Source organism: Musca autumnalis, unplaced genomic scaffold, assembly GCF_047663935.1.
Source record: "Musca autumnalis isolate F117 unplaced genomic scaffold, ASM4766393v1 scaffold_3, whole genome shotgun sequence".
NCBI classification, from domain to species: domain Eukaryota; kingdom Metazoa; phylum Arthropoda; class Insecta; order Diptera; family Muscidae; genus Musca; species Musca autumnalis.
The window spans coordinates 150,685,903-150,705,097 of record NW_027411866.1 but is presented as its reverse complement, the minus strand read 5'-3'; the positions used below and the strand labels follow the sequence as shown (position 1 = coordinate 150,705,097).

The 19,195-nt window shown below is 37.4% G+C and overlaps 1 protein-coding gene across 4 annotated transcripts in view; it reads right to left on the bottom strand.

Annotated features, from left to right (window-relative positions):
* Positions 1–19,195, bottom strand: part of Rab3-GEF (Rab3 GDP-GTP exchange factor) — a 271,271-nt gene that overhangs the window by 77,921 nt on the left and 174,155 nt on the right. For all 4 annotated transcript variants that reach the window (XM_073974859.1, XM_073974856.1, XM_073974857.1 and 1 more), the window contains 6 exons: positions 11,501–11,533; positions 6,784–6,881; positions 6,446–6,629; positions 5,497–6,375; positions 5,231–5,431; positions 4,954–5,010 (listed from right to left, as the gene is read on the bottom strand). In XM_073974859.1, the coding sequence (XP_073830960.1) occupies positions 4,954–5,010; positions 5,231–5,431; positions 5,497–6,375; positions 6,446–6,629; positions 6,784–6,881; positions 11,501–11,533 (1,452 nt within the window). The remainder of the gene's footprint in view (positions 1–4,953; positions 5,011–5,230; positions 5,432–5,496; positions 6,376–6,445; positions 6,630–6,783; positions 6,882–11,500; positions 11,534–19,195) is intronic.

Here is a 19,195-nt window from a genome sequence, read left to right as displayed (position 1 = left end):
CAAAATTGCTCTCTCATTACCAGTTCTACCACAAAAGTAAAGGAGCGGAAAAATTGTAGATCTGGTAACAATGTTAAACAGAAATAAAAAAACAACTTTCTTTTATTTTAATTTTATTTTGTCAGCTTTCGCTTTTTTCTTTTGTTTTTGTTAATTTTTTCGTCATTGCCAAATAATCGTCAAATAAATGTCGAAAAATTTTTACCCGAAGAAATTTGTCTGATAGCCTGCGGTAAAAGGGAACGACAATTTTGCTCTCTCTCTCTCTCTAAAAATTGTTACCAGTTTTACCACTAGTGGGGGTTAAGGAACGCTTTGTTGGTTAAAAATTTTACAAATGGTAACCACAGGCAAATAAAGAAACACAACTTATGTAAATTATGGGATTAGATTATTTTTATGAAAACTTGTTCAATTGTGCTATGTTTCCTAATGCGACCTCTACCTCAAATTTAACGGCATTATTAGACAATTTTCCTGAAACTTATAAAGCATACTTTTAGGGGGAATATTTGAATAATAATGAATACCGAATAAAACCGAGGGAACAACAATGTATTGATAAACGCAAACATTCTGTTCCATATACATACATATATAGCAAACTATATTTTGACATTTCCATCTGTTAATGTTAGCCGTCTCTAAATTCGAATACTCAAAGGCATATGGTTTACACTGCATTTCTAATGCTTTGTTAAAGTAAGTTGTTAAATACTGTAGTAAACAACTGCTACAGCTATGCAATTCTTGCCAGTAATATGGACCTATCCTATTAGTATGGAAAGAAGCCACTAGATACATGATCTTCATATCGACCCCTATGTAGTATGATTGATACATTAGACAACTTCTGGAGTGTGTTATCTGAAATAGACTACAAGACAACGTAGAAGCTGCAAGGGGCTTATCAGACGTTTCAAATGCATTTAATGCAGTAAACTCGAAAAAAGTCACCTCAAATTGCTTCCCTATTTGAAGAAGCTATAATTAAAGACTACTTTGGAAAAGAGATTTTAATATTTGATACAGACGAAGTAGGCAAAGAATATAAAATCACTGGAGGAGTATCACAGGGATCGGTCCTGGGGCCGTTGTTGAGAAACATTATGTATTATGGGTTTCTAAGATTGAACCTTCCAGAGTGTTCAATATTATGGGTTTTGCGGATCATATGGCGCTGAAGATAGTGGCAAAGACAATAGCATAGGCGAATACAGTGTCAGCAGCCATCATTCACGTCGTGAATTCACGGCTTAATTTAACGGGATTCTAATTAGCATTGAACACCAAATATGTAGCAGCATAATAATAACTACAGAAAGTTAAAAATATGCTATAAAAGACCCCTAACGACTTCTTCTATGTTATAGAAGACCACTAACGACGTCTTCTATGTTATAGAAAACCTCTAACGACATCTTCTTTGCTATAGAACACATCTAACGACGTCTTCTATTTTATAGAAGGCCTCTTACGGCGTCTTCTATGTTATAGAAGGCCTCTAAAGATGTCTTCTATACTATAGAAGATATCTAACGACGTTTTCTATGTTAAAGAAGACCCCTAACGACATTTTCTATGTTATAGAAGACCCCTAACGACGTCTTCTATGTTATAGAAGGCCTCTAACGACGTCTTCTTTGTTATAGAAGACCTCTAACGTCGTCTCTTATGCTATAGAAAACCACTAATGACGTCTTCTATGTTATAGAAACCTCTAACGACATCTTCTTTGCTATAGAACACCTCTTACTTACTTTACTTACTTAGCTGGCCTTTTACAGAACATTTGTTCCATAAGCCGAACTAAGAAAAAATCTCCAATCCTCTCTGTTTGCTGCTGTATTTTCCCACTCTGGGATATGTAGCTTACTGATATCTCGTTTCACTTGTTCGCTCCAACGAAGCTTTGGCCTTCCAGATCTGCGAGAACATCCATGCGGCCCGTATTTATACGCCTTTTTAGCGGGTTCATCATCACTCATTCTTATAACATGGCCTAGCCATCGCAATCGTTGTATCTCGATTTGTTCAACTACATTGATGTCATTGTATAGTTGGTACAGCTCGTTGTTCATACGACGCCGATAGAACACCTCTAACGACGTCTTTTATGTTATAGAAGACCTCTAAGACATATTTTTTGCTATTGAAGACCTCTAACGACGTCTACTATGTTATAGAAGACCTCTAACGACGTCTTCTATGTTACAGAAGACCTCTAACGACGTCTTCTTTCCTATAGAACAACTCTAACGACGTCTTTTATGTTATAGAAGACCTCTAACGACGTCTTCTATGTTATAGAAGACCTCTAACGATATCTTCTACACTAAAGAAGATATCTAACGACGTGTTCTATGCTATAGAACACCTCTAACGACGTCTTCCATGTTATAGAACACCACTAACGACGTCTTCTATGTTATAGAAGACCTCTAACGACGTCTTCTATGTTATAGAAGATCTCTAACGACATCTTCTATGTTATAGAAGACCTCTAACGACGTCTGCTATGCTGTAGAAGAACTCTAACAGCGTCTTCTATGTTATAGAAGACCACTAACGACGTCTTCTATGTTATAGAAAACCTCTAACGACATCTTCTATGCTATAGAAGACCTCTAACGACGTCGTCTATGCTTTAGAAGACCTCTAACGATCTCCAACGACATCTTCTTTGGTATAGAACACCTCTAACGACGTCTTCTATACTATAGAAGACCTCTAACGACGTGTTTTATGCTATAGAAGACTTCTAACGATATCTTCGTTGCTATAGAGGACCTCTAACGACATCTTCTTTGCTATAGAACAACGACGTCTTCCATGCTATAGTGGACCTCTAACGACGTCTTTTATACTATAGAAGACCTCTAACGACGTCTTCTACGCTATAGAAGACATCTAACGACGTCTGCTATGCTGTAGAAGACCTCTAACGACGTCTTCTATGCTGTAGAAGACCACTAGCAACGTCTTCTATGTTATAGAAGACCTCTAACGACATCTTCTTTGCTATAGAACAACTCTAACGACGTCTTTTATGTTATAGACGACCTCTAACGACGTCTTCTATGTTATAGAAGACCTCTAACGATATCTTTTACACTAAAGAAGATATCTAACGACGTGTTCTATACTATAGAACACCTCTAACGACGTCTTCCATGTTATAGAAGACCTCTAACGACATCTTTGGTATAGAACAACTCTAACGACGTCTTTTATGTTATAGAAGATCTCTAACGACGTCTTCTATGTTATAGAAGACCTCTAACGATATCTTCCACACTAAAGAAGATATCTAACGACGTGTTCTATACTATAGAACACCTCTAACGACGTCTTCTATGTTATAGAAGACCACTAACGACGTCTTCTATGTTATAGAAGACCTCTAACGACATCTTCTTTGCTATAGAACAACTCTAACGACGTCTCTTATGTTATAGAAGACCTCTGACGACGTCTTCTATGTTATAGAAAACCTCTAACGACATCTTCTTTGCTATATAAGACCTCTAACGATGTCGTCTATGCTTTAGGAGACCTCTAACGATCTCTAACGACATCTTCTTTGGTATAGAACACCTCTAACGACGTCTTCTATACTATAGAAGACCTCTAACGACGTGTTTTATGCTATAGAGGACTTCTAACGATATCTTCGTTGCTATAGAGGACCTCTAACGACATCTTCTTTGCTATAGAACAACGACGTCTTCCATGCTATAGAGGACCTCTAACGACGTCTTCTATACCATAGAAGACCTCTAACGACGTCTTTTACGCTATAGAGGACCTCTAACGATGTTTTCTATGTTATAGGAGACCTCTAACGACGTATTCTATGCTATAAAAGACTTCTAACGACGTCTTCTATGCTATTAGAGACCTATAACGACGTCTTCTATGCTATAGAAGGCCTCTAACGACGTCTTCTATACTATAGAAGACCGCTAACGACGTATTCTACGCTATGGAGGACCTCTAACGATGTTTTCTATGTTATAGGAGACCTCTAACGACGTATTCTATGCTATAGATTACCTCTAAAAACGTCTTCTATGCTGTAGAAGACCTCTAACGACGTCTTCTATACTATAGAAGACCTTCAACGACGTCTTCTACGCTATAGAGGACCTCTAACGATGTTTTCTATGTTATAGAAGACCTATAACGACGTCTTCTATGTTATAGAAGACCTCTAACGACGTATTCTGTGCTATAGAACACCTCTAACGACGTCTTCTATGCTACAGAAGACCAGTAATGACAACTTCTTCTTTGCTATAGAAGACCCTTCCGATGTCTCTTATTCTATGATATAGAAGACCTCTAACTACGTCTTCTTTTGTATAAAAGACCTCCAACGACATATAATGACTTCTTCTTTTCGCTAGAAGACCTCTAACGACGTCTTCTATTCTTAAAACAAATACTAACGACGTTTTCTATTCTATGGATGACCTCGCTAGGAAGTTTTCTATACAAGACGTCTCTCGTGCTTGGTCTACTTTCCTATACAAGTCCAAATGTTTTAAAAATTCACTATTGTTGCTCCCCTGATCGCTGCGTCACGCCTGTAATCCCTTCTGGTTACATCAAATGGAATAAAGAATTGTGGAATTAAAATTTTAAGTTCAGAAGTAATCGCTGGAATAATTATGGCTCGGTTTCTGATGGTTTTTTTAAATGGAACTACGTCTACAGGAAAGCAAAATAAGCTGTTACCAATTTTAACAAATTATAAAAAATACTATTTTTCGGGTAGAATTTGAATATACTTTTTAGTGAGGAAACGAATTGAGAATCTGTTCAGCCAATACCAAGCAAAAAATACAAATTTTGAATTTTGTAAAACTTCTCTGCAGAGAGTAATTTAGGAAAACCTGTGCTATTATTTTGGGTGGATGAAGGAATCTTGTGGAGAATTTGTTTACAAACCTTTTCAAATGTTTGAATCATTTTATCATCAATTTCTAGATCATCATCCATAGAACTCTATAAGTTGTTGAGTTACATACAAACATATGTGTGTGGTGGTTTCGGTGTCAGAGTCAGAGTGGTTGAGGGGCGGGGAAGTTGTTGTTTCAAAATAAAATTACAAAAAAAATTAAACAAATCATAAGACACATCAACACAACATTTAGTTTACACACAATCCAACTATTCAGAACTGCAACGGCAAGGCGTCGTCGAGTCATTGAAATCATCTACCTACCTTATCCATGTGGGCCAAAATACCCTCTTGACTGCTTTGTCGGGTTGTCTCACGTACCAAATCTTTGGCATGTGAGGCGATATTTTCAAACAAGGAACCCTGAGAACTTTGACGGCCTGGGCTGCTGGAACTTGAACCAGAGCTACCGGCTCTTGATAATATATTTGTGACACTGGGTTGCTTGACGGGAGTTATGGGTGGCTGAAATAAATGAGAGGGGAAATATTAAATTCCTTTATTTTAATTTCGTATTCTGTTATTCTTACCGGTATTCTCTTTTCACTCGGTGTTCTGGGTACCTGATTTCCTCCCACTGGTGTTTTGATACTCAACGATGCATTGGACTCTCCGTCCTGCTCCAAACTGCCCGCTTTAATGGTGGCGTCTAACCTTTGGGCCACTGGTGCCGCCAATTCAAATGATTTCGTGGGAAAATCAAACTCAGAATCTCTATTAAAGCTGGGTGAACTCAAATCCGAACGACTCGATGATGAAGACATTGGACTTTCCGGACGATCATCTTCATCCTCTTTGGAAGACATTTGCTCAACCATACCTTCAGGATATTGCAGTTTGCTTGGCGGGTGATAGACCAAGGCAGGATCTAAGTTCGTTGATAATGTTTTGGGGACATTATGTTGGCGATTGTGCGAACCAAAGACATCATGCAGACTAGGTGAAAGATCAGATGAAACCATTTCTGAGACAAAATCACTTAACGATGAATATGAGGAACTCGAACTATCAGCACCCTCGGAATCAGAACCACTTTCATCCGTGGCCGCCGACTCCAATTGTTTTAGGGCCTTCATGGCACCATTCAAGGAACTATTATCATCCCAAACGGCGAAGCGTATGGGCGTTAGAGAGTTGGAAAACCATTTGGGTTTATCACCCACCTGCTGGGGATCCATAACCCCAGTTTGTACCCGTAGAAATGCCACATTTGTTGGTGTCAAAGACCATTCAGCCAAAAATTCCACAGCCTGAGTTTTTGCAAACATGTTTAGGAACTGTGATGCTCTGGGTCTCGAACGTAAAAAGCTATTGATTTGAAAAGCCACAACGGGCCTGGGATAGAGACGTAGGGTGCGTGTATGTTCAGCGAAATTCGCCAGGGTATTTTGAGAATTGAAAAAGCGCACCTGCAAAAAGAGATTAAAAAAAAACAGTTTTAGAATTGCTATTGAGCTGTAATTCGTAAGAAAAACTTACCATGGCAACTCTGGTTGCAACATCCACCGAATCAACATCGGTGCCAAAAACAAACGGATTTAAGGCCGGCGAATTCATTGGACTTGGCTGGCGCGATAATGCACCCTGGGTTGATACCGAATTTCTTTGGCTGGCATAGGCTGACTGGGAAGGTGACTGCACCGGCAAACGGCTATGAGAGAAACTAAAAGAACACATTAAAATGAATACATATGAGTTTATTTTATTTTATTTATTTAAAATATTTATTAAAATAACAAATTATAATAAAATTATAGTAATAAAGCACTAGCAACACAGGCTATCGGCTTCACATATGATTTATTATTCTTGCTCACCCCAACATCCCTGGCTCGGTCAAACTATCCCTTGGCGTGGGTATCATTTGTTGGCCCACTGGCATTACAGGTGTAGCATTGGCCATTGAATTTAAAGCCTAATTGAGATGATATTGAAAAGTTATATTAGTTCTGAGATTTTACTAAAATAAACACTAGTGTAAACGGAACATGTATATTGTATTTGCTTAGTTCCGATACTATTTTTTATAGGGGGAAATATGTATGTATGTATTTAAGTATTGGTGTTAATGATAGCTGAATTATGATTGACTGTTTTTGTACAGTTGTGGTGCAGGATACAAAAAGCTTTACAAAAAACTAGAAATACATGCAAAGAATCGGAAAAGAAAGACAGGTTTGAGAACATAAAAAAGTTAGGTTATTTACTTTTATGTAACGGTAACTACTTACAAATCAGCCTACGCACTCATCATTTTAACAAAATCATGGTTACGTTCTATTTTTTTTTTTTTTGAGCCTCACTTCTATTTTCCCTAACAACTTTTCCTATTTCAGTTATCAAAACTAGTTTCCGATCGTGAGCATTGAACTCACAACTCTCCGTTTTGTAGTCAGACACACGCGCTTCGTGCCGCTGTATTCATTACTTAGTAATGAGTACAATAAGTAGTTTTACCTTGAAAAGTGCTAAAGAAATAACCAGTTATTTAGGTAATGCAGAAAGTATTCGTCTCACGTGGGTTGTAATCCAACAGAAAGAGGAAAACCTTCTTGCCAGAAATTTTCGAGAAGAGTTCACGAAACCGTACCGGCCGATTGTGAATTTATTATTCACATTCCCATCAATCTGTATTGAAAATCTCCTTAGAAAAAATAAACAATTCAAAATAGGTCTAGATTTGTATATGAACCTCATATAATGTCACCGTCGATTTGTTGCATTGTTTCTCATTACCCATATTATTGACAGATTTATCTATAACCGAGGTATTTTATTCTACAGAAGACCCCTACCGAGGTCTTCTATTCTATAGAAGACCCCTATCGAGATCTTCCATTCTATAGAAGACCCCTACCGATGTCTTCTATTCTATAGAAGACCCCTACCGATTTCTTCTATTCTATAGAAGACCCCTACTGAGATTCTCAATCCCACGGCAGCGGGTTCTCTGTACTGGATTGACCCGGGACCACACAACATCAGCGTTCCGGCCAGCGGCTGCCACCTCAGTGTACATGTGTTTGTATTTGTTTCGTTTTTCTGTGCTGGGAGCGGCATATCCCGGAATGTCTGCTCCGGATTCTTTTGGTCCGTGCCGGGACGGAGAAAAACCCAGGACCAATATAGTTGTGCTCGGTTTGTCACATCCGCATCTTCACCCATATCCAATCTTCGGTGAGATGCAATAGATGTCAGGAGTGGGTGCATTTAAGGGGTTGCTCTGGACTTGCCCACACGAGCGCCCCCAGTGAGTCGTCGTCGTCAGATTACGAAACTCCTTCGTCGTCGGATTACGAAACTCCCCCGCAGTCCCCCCAACAGCCGTTGTTGTTCCAATCCCACAAAATGCATCCTTTTTGCAGTTTAATTGCAATGGGGTCCGAGGTAAGATCGATGAAATAGTGGACTTTATGAATCGGAAGAAGATCAAGGTCGCGGCGGTGCAGGAAACCATGCTGAACGACCACTGCCCAGTGCGTTGTGATGGTTACAACGTAATAAGGAAGGATCGCACCAGATGTGGAGGTGGGGGATTAGCTTTCCTTTTGCACCAGTCTGTTCAATACAGACCTATCTCGCTTGAGCCTGCCTCTAATGACCCATACATGGAATGTATGGGGGAAGCAGTCAGGTGTGGAACTGACGAGATAGAGTTGCTGGACGTATACATCCCGCCGAGAAATAGCTGTATCTCAGATTATAAGCCTGACATTAGCCCGCTTTTGGAAGGTCATAATCGTCTGGTCCTGGGGGACTTTAATGCGCATCATAAGATGTGGCATTCGGCCCTCGGAAACCACAAGAGAGGTATTGCGCTGGCTGAGCAGATTGATAGCTCTACGTTTTGCTTGGTCAATGAGGACGCCCCTACCAAAATTAGAGGAGCTTGTCACAGTTCGCCAGACATAACCATCGTGTCACCTGGTCTGACAAATGACGTCACCTGGCAACCCGTCATTTCCCTTGGATCAGACCATCTCCCCATAATTGTCTCCATCATCAGACCACCCGATTTCATCACCTCCGAACTCCACACATTCGTCAATCATGGGAAAGCTGATTGGCCGAGTTTCATAGAGTTCACTATTCAGAGAATTGCCCAATCCTTCTGATGTTCGGTTAGCTGAAAGGACGTTCCGAGACATCATCAATGCTGCAGCCGCTCGCCATATACCTGCTGGTCGAATACCCGAAGTAAGACCAAATTTCCCAGCAGAGGCGACGGGATTAGCACATGAGCGTGATGAGCTTCGTCGAACCAACCCCGACGACCCCAGAGTCAGGGAGCTGACACTGGAAGTTAACAGGCTGGTCGGCGAAAGAGCGAAAGAGAAAGACCCTTGAGGCCTTAGTCGATCATCAGCATGGATTCCGTAAGCAGCACAGCATGACAACAGCGCTGCACGCCATCTCCACACATATTTGTCGAGGACTCAACCAGGAGCGACCGTGTGATAGAAAAGTGATTGTGGCGCTTGACTTATCAAAAGCCTTTGATACTGTCAAGCACTCCACGCTGTTCGAGGACATCGAGCAGACAACCCTCCGGTCATGTCTGAAACGTTGGATAATCAACTATATGTGTGGTCGCCAATCGTATGTGGAATTCAGAAACAAGAAATCCAAGCCCCGTAGAGGGAAACAGGGAGTTCCCCAAGGAGGGGTGATATCTCCGGAACTGTTTAACCTCTACCTTTCCTGTATTCCGCCCCTCCAGACGGCACTGAGATCGTAACATATGCGGATGATTGTACGATCCTGGCGTCAGTACCTACCCTGATGACATCTGTGAGAAACTGAACTCCTACCCCTACCGACGTCTTCTATACTTTCAAATTAAAATAAATAATTCGAATTACAAATGGAATCCTCAAATTACAAATTAAATGTTACGAATTACCAGTATAATTCTCGAATTACAATTAAAATAATTCGAGTTACATCTGTAAAAGGTGTAGTTGTCCTGCCTGCCTTTTTAACTACATCAATGTGAATGTTTTCCAGGCCTTCCTGATAGGCTCGCTGTTCTAGAGGTTCTTGTTTGTACTCTTGGACCTCTCTCAGAGGCCAGAGATCTTTTCTTGGCGAGCGTAGGTGGAGGGAAATCTGTCCACAAGATTGTGGCAGAGATTTTCACGACGATAACATTCAAGCAGGTACTGCATCTTACTGCGCTGATGCACCGGTAAACTTGTCATCTCCTCATGATGTCATGTGGAGGGTATCCTGTTGCAGTCGTAACGCAGGGCAGTCCCATACTTCACTGCTACCACACATTCCATATATGGGTTACTGTAGTCAAGTTCATGCGAGATAGGTCGGTACTGGAATGACTGGTGTATAAAGAGGGCAAGTCCACCATCTCCTCCCATTCTTGTAAAAATACCCACAGTTACGAACTAAAATGGCTGGCGAAAGGAACGGTCCATTCCTTCAGTTACTCCTATTCGAAAATTCAAAACTTTAGCGCTTCCCACAGAAAAAACTTCTGCATTTAGGAATAGTGTTCATAAAGTTTTTCCATGGTTCAAATTCCTCCATATTATAAATGCTGTTCATAATTCGATAAGTAATGGTTTCTTCTGAGAGAGATTGAAAAAAGAAAACAATTTTGGCGAGTTGTTTGTTTTTTTAAGGGTTGACCGCATTTTTACCGCGGAAGATTTGTTTTTCTTGACTATCCAACCACCACCCACCAAACCGGAGACATGTTTTGCTGCTTTTTATAATGCCTTTATTTTGTATTATTATAATTTACCATTTCTTCTAATGATTTCTGTAGTTGTTATCGTCTTGTCAGCATAGCAGAACAATATGAATACGTTTTGAATCTATCAGCATTAGTTTCAGATATTAGATGTTGTCCTTATATTAAAGAAATTAAATAAAAAATTGTAGATGCGAACTATACGCCTACTACAACCAATCACTTTGTTTTTTTTTCGACAACAAACGCACTGTAGGTGTTTGGTTTGTTAGTTGTTGCGACGGTGGTAGTTTAGCGTAAAGCGTTTAGCAGTATTTCAGTCAGGTTGTTGTTGTTTGTTTATACAGTATGTGATGGTGAGACGATGGTGGGGAGGAAAAATTGCATAAATAGTGGGCAAAAATAGGAAATAGTAAACATGACCAGTATTTCAAGTAAGGTACTTCCATAACATGAAAAATTAAAATATGAACGGAATTAGGAAAAAATTCATAATTTTTTTTCTTTGCAGTCCATTTAAATCTAGTTCTCGGGTGGTGTTGAAATTTTAATAGCGGGTTATCGTTGTGATCATGACTATAATATTGGCGGATACATTGCTTCCTGTCATATGGGCCATGTAAAGTCAAACTATTTATTGCCACTCCTACTCTCGTACTTAAGTCTGAATTTTTGAGATAAAGCTGAATTACTTTGCAAATAAATATTAAAAAAAAACAAAAACATTTACTAAATAAAAAATAAAGCCAAAGACAAACATCATGCAGTGAATAAGAGGAAGAAGTGGGGAAAAGAAAGTACACACAGATAGACAAGATATTTACACAAATTCCAGCTTCATCCATAAGTTGCATAGCCTGTGTTTTGTTATTTATGTTTTGACAAATGACACACACGAATTTGATGTTTTTTGATATGATTTGTTGTTGATGTGATTATTTTTTTTAAATGTTTATGAGATTTCATTTGTTTCAAATTTTTTACAGCATAGAAAGAGAGAGAAGATAATTAAGTATAATTAAGTTGTTTAGAAAAAATAAAGGTAGAAAAAAATTAGGAAAATAGAAAATTTGTGACAAAATGAGACAAAAATTGCCAATTCCAAGTGTTAAGAAGGAATTAATTTAGAAAACAATGCCAATTCGAAAGTGTTCAGTTTATACATTTTTAATAAAATTTTGATTTCAATGTAATATAGGAAGTTTTTGTTTTTTTTTTTTTTAATATATGATAGCTGTACACTGACAAAGCATTTCTGATTTGTAATCCATTGAATTTATAGACATAATAGACATCCATATATGTACATACAGTTAGACAATTAAATGTTTGCAAACGATGAATTTTTGTAATAAAAAGTCGATATAGAAATAAAAATCTCAACAAAAAAATCAACATTAATAATCTTGCCTTTTGCGACATCAGTATAATAAGAATAGGTAAAAAATAACAACCAACAAGGTCACAAAAGTCAAAAAAAAAATCTTTTAAAAATCTACGATTATTGTGATCCTTGGACGTTAAAAAAAACCTTTTAGAAATCCACGATTATTATGGTCCTTGGTTGCTCCAAAAATCTTAAAAAATCTACGATTATTGTGGTCCTTGGTTGCTCCACAAATCTTTAAAAACCCCACGATAATTGTGATCCTTGCTTACTCCAAAAAATCTTTAAAAAATCCACGATTATTGTGGTCCTTGGTTGCTTCAAAAATCTTTCAAAAATCCACGATTATTGTGGTCCTTGTAATAATCTCCGTTTCCTTTCTGACAAAGTAGGTCTGGTAGTAAATGGCGATAAAACAAAGTTTATGGTATCAACACGCATGAGATCCCGTAGACACAGACCAACTGTGGACATTGAAAAATAACATTTTGAGGTAAATATTGACTTTATCTGCTTCGATATCGTCAAAAAGAAAGCCAACAACTTGAGTTTTGAAATAAAGAGAAACATGATATTGGCCAACAGATGGTACTGTGGTGAAAGTAAACACCCTACCAGACACTGATACTACCCGACTTATGTATATATGCGAAGAATAGGTATTTGCGAAATCAGATGCGAAAGCAGATGCGACTTTATTATTATTATTTTTTTTTTTTAAATGTTTGTCATAGGCAAACTTAGGTTTTATGGATACACAAGATGAACTTTTACGCCCAATTTTTTATACCCTCAGCATTTATAATAACGAGGGTATATGGCAAATAACAAAATTCCTTTGCAATTCCATTTGAAAAAAATTAAAAAAATTTTTCTCGAGCACATCTACGATTTTTGGTATGGAGTTAAAGGAAAAAAATCTGGTCTCAAATCTGCTCGCGTTCACGAAATTGGCCGATGCGTGCAAAAGTTATAGCAGTTTTTATCCTCTTATAAAGAAAAAAATAATTTAAAATTTCTTATTTTTTGTATTGAGAAAATGTAAGCATATATCAGTAACAGCATTTGATATCCATCCGTAGATGCACCAAAATTTCCAAAATTTGTTTTTATTTTCACGGAAAATCAAAAAAATTAAAAAAAATCTTGGAATAAATTCAAATTATACTAACTCAGAGTCCGTATAAACCTCTAAAAACTAAATTAAAAATACGTACAGAAACTAGACAACGCGTAAAAAATGTGAAACCAAATTATAAACATTGGCTTTATAAATTGCATATTATAACCAGGGTTTCGGAGTCGGAGTCGGAGTCTACGAGTCGGAGTCGAGCAATTTTGCTGGAGTCGGAGTCTGAGTCGGAAAAAATAACTCGACTCCGACTCCGGGCAAAATTTTTTCCACGTTATAGAAACATAAGATTAAATTTGGAACAAGAACATTTTTTTTAAATCATTATTTATTTTAAAAGAAAATTATTTATTTTACTTTAAAAGAAAATTAAATTATATATACTAATTTAAAGGACAATTCACAGGATATTTACTATCCTCTGAATTGTAGTCTATTCACCCCTTTTTTGTTGATCCAAATGATTCTTTACATTTTTGCAAACAAAAGTAAAGTTCTATGACAATAAAATTAAGATTGGACCTTTAACCTCTTTCGTCAGAAGTCTTACTGGTCTTCTCACAAAGGTCTATTGGTATTCTCATCCTGTTTTTTATGACAAATCATCCTTGTCCTCTATTAAAGACATTGTGGTCTTTATGTATTTCGGTAAATTTCGCATAATCAATTAACTATATATGAAATTCAGATAAAATTCGTTGTTTGTCAACGACAGATTCATCGCGCCATAACTCAGAAGTCTGACAAACTGCGAATCTTTCTTCTAGGATTCATTATGTACTCAATGAGGGCATTAGATGTAGACATTCAAATAACCGGATCTGTCCGCCAGGAACAGACATAGTTCATGTGTATCCGAGTTTTCTACACAATCAATAGCATATACGAAATTCAATGAAATACATAACCATAGAGTTTTCATGAGAAAGGATCGGGTAAAAGTGATAAAGGACAATGGAAACATGACAATATCGATTTCTTGCCTTAGTGGACCGACCCTACATAAAATTTTCCTAGCAACATTTTTGTAGAATATGTTCATGCTTTTTTCACGAAAAAATGTGTGCTAATTTGTCAGTTCCAGAAAACATCTGTCTGCCTACGTGATGTGTTGTTTACACAATATATCTCAAATATTTCAATAAAATTATCCACTCCACACCAAAGTTCAAAATGTGAGCGCTGAATTTTAGTATAAATAGCATAGCATAGAATATGTGATCAAATTTTTGAGTCTATCGGAACAATAGTATAAATTGCATAGCATAGAATATGTAAAAGCGTTGGATGGGAATAATTTTTATTATGTATGCAGCAAATCAACTGTGTTTTTCTCGAAATCGGCCACCAAAATATATGAAAATTGGCTTATCAGTTTTCAAAGTAGAGTTGGTTGGCACCGCAAAATGCTTTAATAAAAACACGGTTTCGTAGACGGTCTCAAAACTTCATAATATTTTTCGCTTTCAGATGAAGAAAAAAATCACGCAAAAAGTTACGTAGTTTTCTCGGAAAAAATCATGAAAAATGGCTTTTATTGAGCTTTACAATTGGGGGTCTCCTTTTAAGGCTAAGCGCACAAAAATGTTGGGTTACATCCAGTTTGAATTGCTTATAATTTTTATTGCATGTAGTCCTTATGATTTGTATTGCCCCATCATTTTCACATATTTTGAAAGCTTAAATATTTTCTCACGCGGAAGAATTCCGTCCAGAATATACTCGTGCAAAAAAAGGAAAACCGACAAAAACTTTCGAGTCGTCGGCTTTCCTTTTTCAGATGCAATATTGATCATTAAGCTCGATTTCCAACGAGAAATTAATTAAAAATTAATACTAAAAATTATATTCGCCTAAAAAGGCAAAATTTTCAAAAAAAAAAAACCTTTCTAAATTTGCTATTTTCAATGCAAGATTCGGCAATATTGATATGTTCGAATGTATTCGAACGAATGCCCTTTTCTAATGAATATGTAAGGAAAAACTAACACATTAGCCTATATAGGCCAAAATAAAGTTAAAAATGTGTGCAAATTTTATTAATTTTTAGTGGTATAGGAATTCACTCTCGGAGTCGACCCGGAGTCGGAGTCGGAGCCGGAGTCGTGAAAAAAACTCGTCTGGAGTCGGAGTCGAGCCAAAAATACCTCGACTTCGAAACCCTGATTATAACAACAACAAAAGAGAAAGAACTCATTGTTGGAAAATATTGTTACAAATATATTTTTTGGTTTGTTTCGAAAAATTAGAAAAACATATTTGAGAGTATTACTATTTCGCTAAAATCTAATACATAAATTAAAGTATTCTGCTAAAACTTTATCAAAATATATGGATTACCATCGTGAAAGCACTGCTTACTGTGATTACTTATAGGGATAGGAAATTAAGAGTAATATTGAAATTACTATCATTTAAAAGATATGAAAATTAAAAAGCCTGTAACTCCCGAATTAGTTAAAGTCGGTTGATGCGCATCCGATTTTGGATAAAGCGAATCAATCTCTTTCAATATTTATGCATATTTCGATGTTTCAGTCAGCGACAATTGTGTGCCGCCAGTTGCATCATGCACTGCAAAAAACCTTAAAGTTGGTAAAAGTCGCGCAATGTGCATACGATTTTGATGCGCATCCAGTTTTATCAGCGCCCATCAAAAATAAGTCAATATACACCTATTTCAAATAGATTCTTCAAAAACCGCGGATGTGCCTCCACATTCAATTTTTGGCGAAATACCCATATTACTCGCGTATCTCTGTTTTTTTATGACACGTGTTTTCGCAAATATTATAATCGAGAGTAAAGGATTCCATTTATGTAAAAAATTTTAAAGAAAATCGCGGTTTAGTACGCGGATTTGTCAAAATATATTTTTCCTGATTTTCCGATTTTCAAGGTATCTATATCCGCGGTTTTAGTAGATGAATTCGATCGCGGAAGGTTTCATTAGAACCGTCGCGTAAAAAAACTAAATTCACGAGGGTTTCAAAGGAAATTGAATGACAGTTGTAAATTTTACACGCAAAAAATATGTTTTGTAAGAAAATTCACGCATGAAATTTTGGCCTTTAGACTCCAATTACTAGGATGCTGTAAGGAGCACACTCATGAGATATGAATTAAACGACGTAAAATCAAGAGTTCTATAATCGTGTTATGAGTTTGAAATATTATCTTCTTGCGCGTCCGGATTATTAAAAAAATTAAAAAAACCCCGAAATTCCGGCTTCAAAATGTCAGCATCAATTTTAGGTGGATGCAGTGGATATATCGAAAAATCATACACTGCTATCTTATTGCCCATGGAGTATTCTGAGATTCATTCTTTGGGAATAGGTCTATAAAATGTAAGGTTAAGCCAGAAATCGCATGGGAACATAAAAAAACTTGTTGGCTTCAACCCATTTTTACCCATTTTTACTCATTTTTCTACATTGATGCCAACACAGCTTCCACGAAAATTAATTTTAATGGTCGGGATTATGGGATCCCTCCTAAAACACTTCATTTTAAATAATTGTAGTCATACTTTATAGAATATGTTAACAGTTCGCGAATTCTGAAAGGTTGAAACTCGGATTCATCGATTGCAAAACATTTTTGTTATTTACCATATACACTTTCATACGGGCAAAATGTGCCTAATCGAAATAATGGTTATAGACCCCAAGTATGTTTGGACGAAATGTGTTTCAGACAATTTGGAGTTGATTTAGCCGTATCCGTCCGTCTGTCTGTCTGGCCGGTGCGCACCATAACTCTCGAACAGATCAACCGATTCGGTCCAAACGTTGTCTTTCGTAATATTTTGTGCAAACTTAGTTTAAGTTCGAAGATGGGTTATATCCGTCCACTCCTTCCGGTACCTCCCACACAAAAGTTCGAAAATGTTCGGATAATTTGTGCGCACGATAACTCATGAAGAGAGTAACCGATTTGGTCCATTCTTTGCATATCGCGAAATTTCTAGCAGACTTAGAAGATGCTCCAATATGGACTCAATCGGTCCACTCCCTCGGGTACCTCTTACACAAAATTTCAGTTTAGGACCTGCTCTCGAATCACTTTGATTTTTGTTGTAGCAACTTGTATTCACTGCCCCCCATACGAAGGTATAAGTTTCATCAGGGGCAAGTCCATTCTTCCTGAGAAAATAGCTTGAAATGTACAAAAAACACCTATGACACCATGTGTAGTGGTTTGAGCGCAAGATAACTCTCGAACGGATCTGCCGATTCGGTCCAAAACGTGGTCTTTGTAATATTTTGTGCAAACTTAGTTTAAGTTCGAAGATAAGCCATATCGGTCCTCTCCTTCAGGTACCTGCCCCACAAAAGTTCGAAAATGTTCGGAAAAATTGTGCGCACGACAACTCTCGATAGGAGTAAACGATTTGGTCCATACTTTACACATCCTAAAATATCTACCAGATATAGATAAGGTTCGAATATGGACTATATTTGTCCACTCCTTCGGGTACCTCCCACACAACATTTTGGATAAATTCACTTTAAGACCTGTTCTCGAATCAGTTAGTTTTTGTTGAAGCAACTTGCATTCGCTGCCCCAGTGTTTAAAGTTTCCCCGTCATGAAATGAACATATACTTTGATGAATTTCGGTGGGTGAGGTAGCCCCTCTTTTATGCCCTATTTTTAAAAAACGATGTATTTGCAAGACAATGGTGGTTGATCCACGGATCACGCCCACCTTTTAAATATGTTTTATCTACAAAACTACTGTAGGGATTTTCATGACATTTACAATTTTTAAATCATGGAACAAAGTGAAAATACAAAATATAGTTTTGATGAACACGGTTCGCCGTGATAATGTATATTTTCATGAATTTCGGAGGAGGTGGGGTATCTTTCCAACGCCCCTTTTTAACGCTATATATGCAAAATTGATTACCATATCGGCTTGAGTATTTTTGGGAAATGTAGGGTCGGAACACGTCCCCATTTGTAATATCTTGAAAACTGATGACCACGGCCATCCTTTCCAATACATTATACTTCCAAAACTACTAAACCTAATTACATGAAATTTTTAGAAAATTTTCAGGAGTGTCCCGTGGTGGAAATAGACGATAAATTTCTTAATGAATTTAGGAGGGCTCTATTGTTTTATAATCGTTTTATATGTTAAACTTATGTTGTATGTTAACTCATCGGTTTGCAAAGTACTTTGCGAGACAACGGCGGCTGTACCCCCGACCAAATGTTCTTAGCTGAGGAGCCGAAGCCCTTACCACGTCCACTTTTTTAAATATGTTATATCTCGAAAATTAACAAACCGATTTTTATAAAATTTTCTGGAATGTGCCGTGTTACCAGGGTTTTGAGTTTTCCCGATTTTTATCATTCCCGGGAAACGGGGAAAAATCGCCATTCCCGGGAAATTTTAAAATACGAGAATGGATCAATATTTCCGTGATTTTTTATCTTCCCCTAGTAACTTATAAGAAATTCAATATTTTCAAAGTGTTGCGGGCTTAAAAATAGATGACACGTTTTCGCTCTGTCGATTAAAAACAAAAACAAGTAAGAAAAGCGTTAAGTTCGGTCGGGCCGAACTTTTTATACCCTCCACCACAAATTTCAGCCATTTCGGTGGATTAATGTGGCCACAACCTTCAAATACCGAAATTCGGAAGGTACCGTTCTATGGGGGCAATATGATGGCGTGGACCTATACCTAAAAATTTCTGGGGGAAAGTTTTAGACGCCTAAAGAAGACTAAATATCAAATTTCAGCTATCTCGGTGTGATAATGAGACTAAAACGTTCAAAATATCGAAAATCGGGAGATATTGTATTATGGGGGCTATATCAACACGTGGACCTATATAAACATTTTATGGTAGAAATGTTTCTTAGCCTCTGGAAACACAAAATACAAAGTTACAACCGATTCTGTGGTCAAATGGGTCTAATACATTCAAAATATATTCAAATGACGCGTACTTTGTATGGGGCCTTATATGGGGGCTATA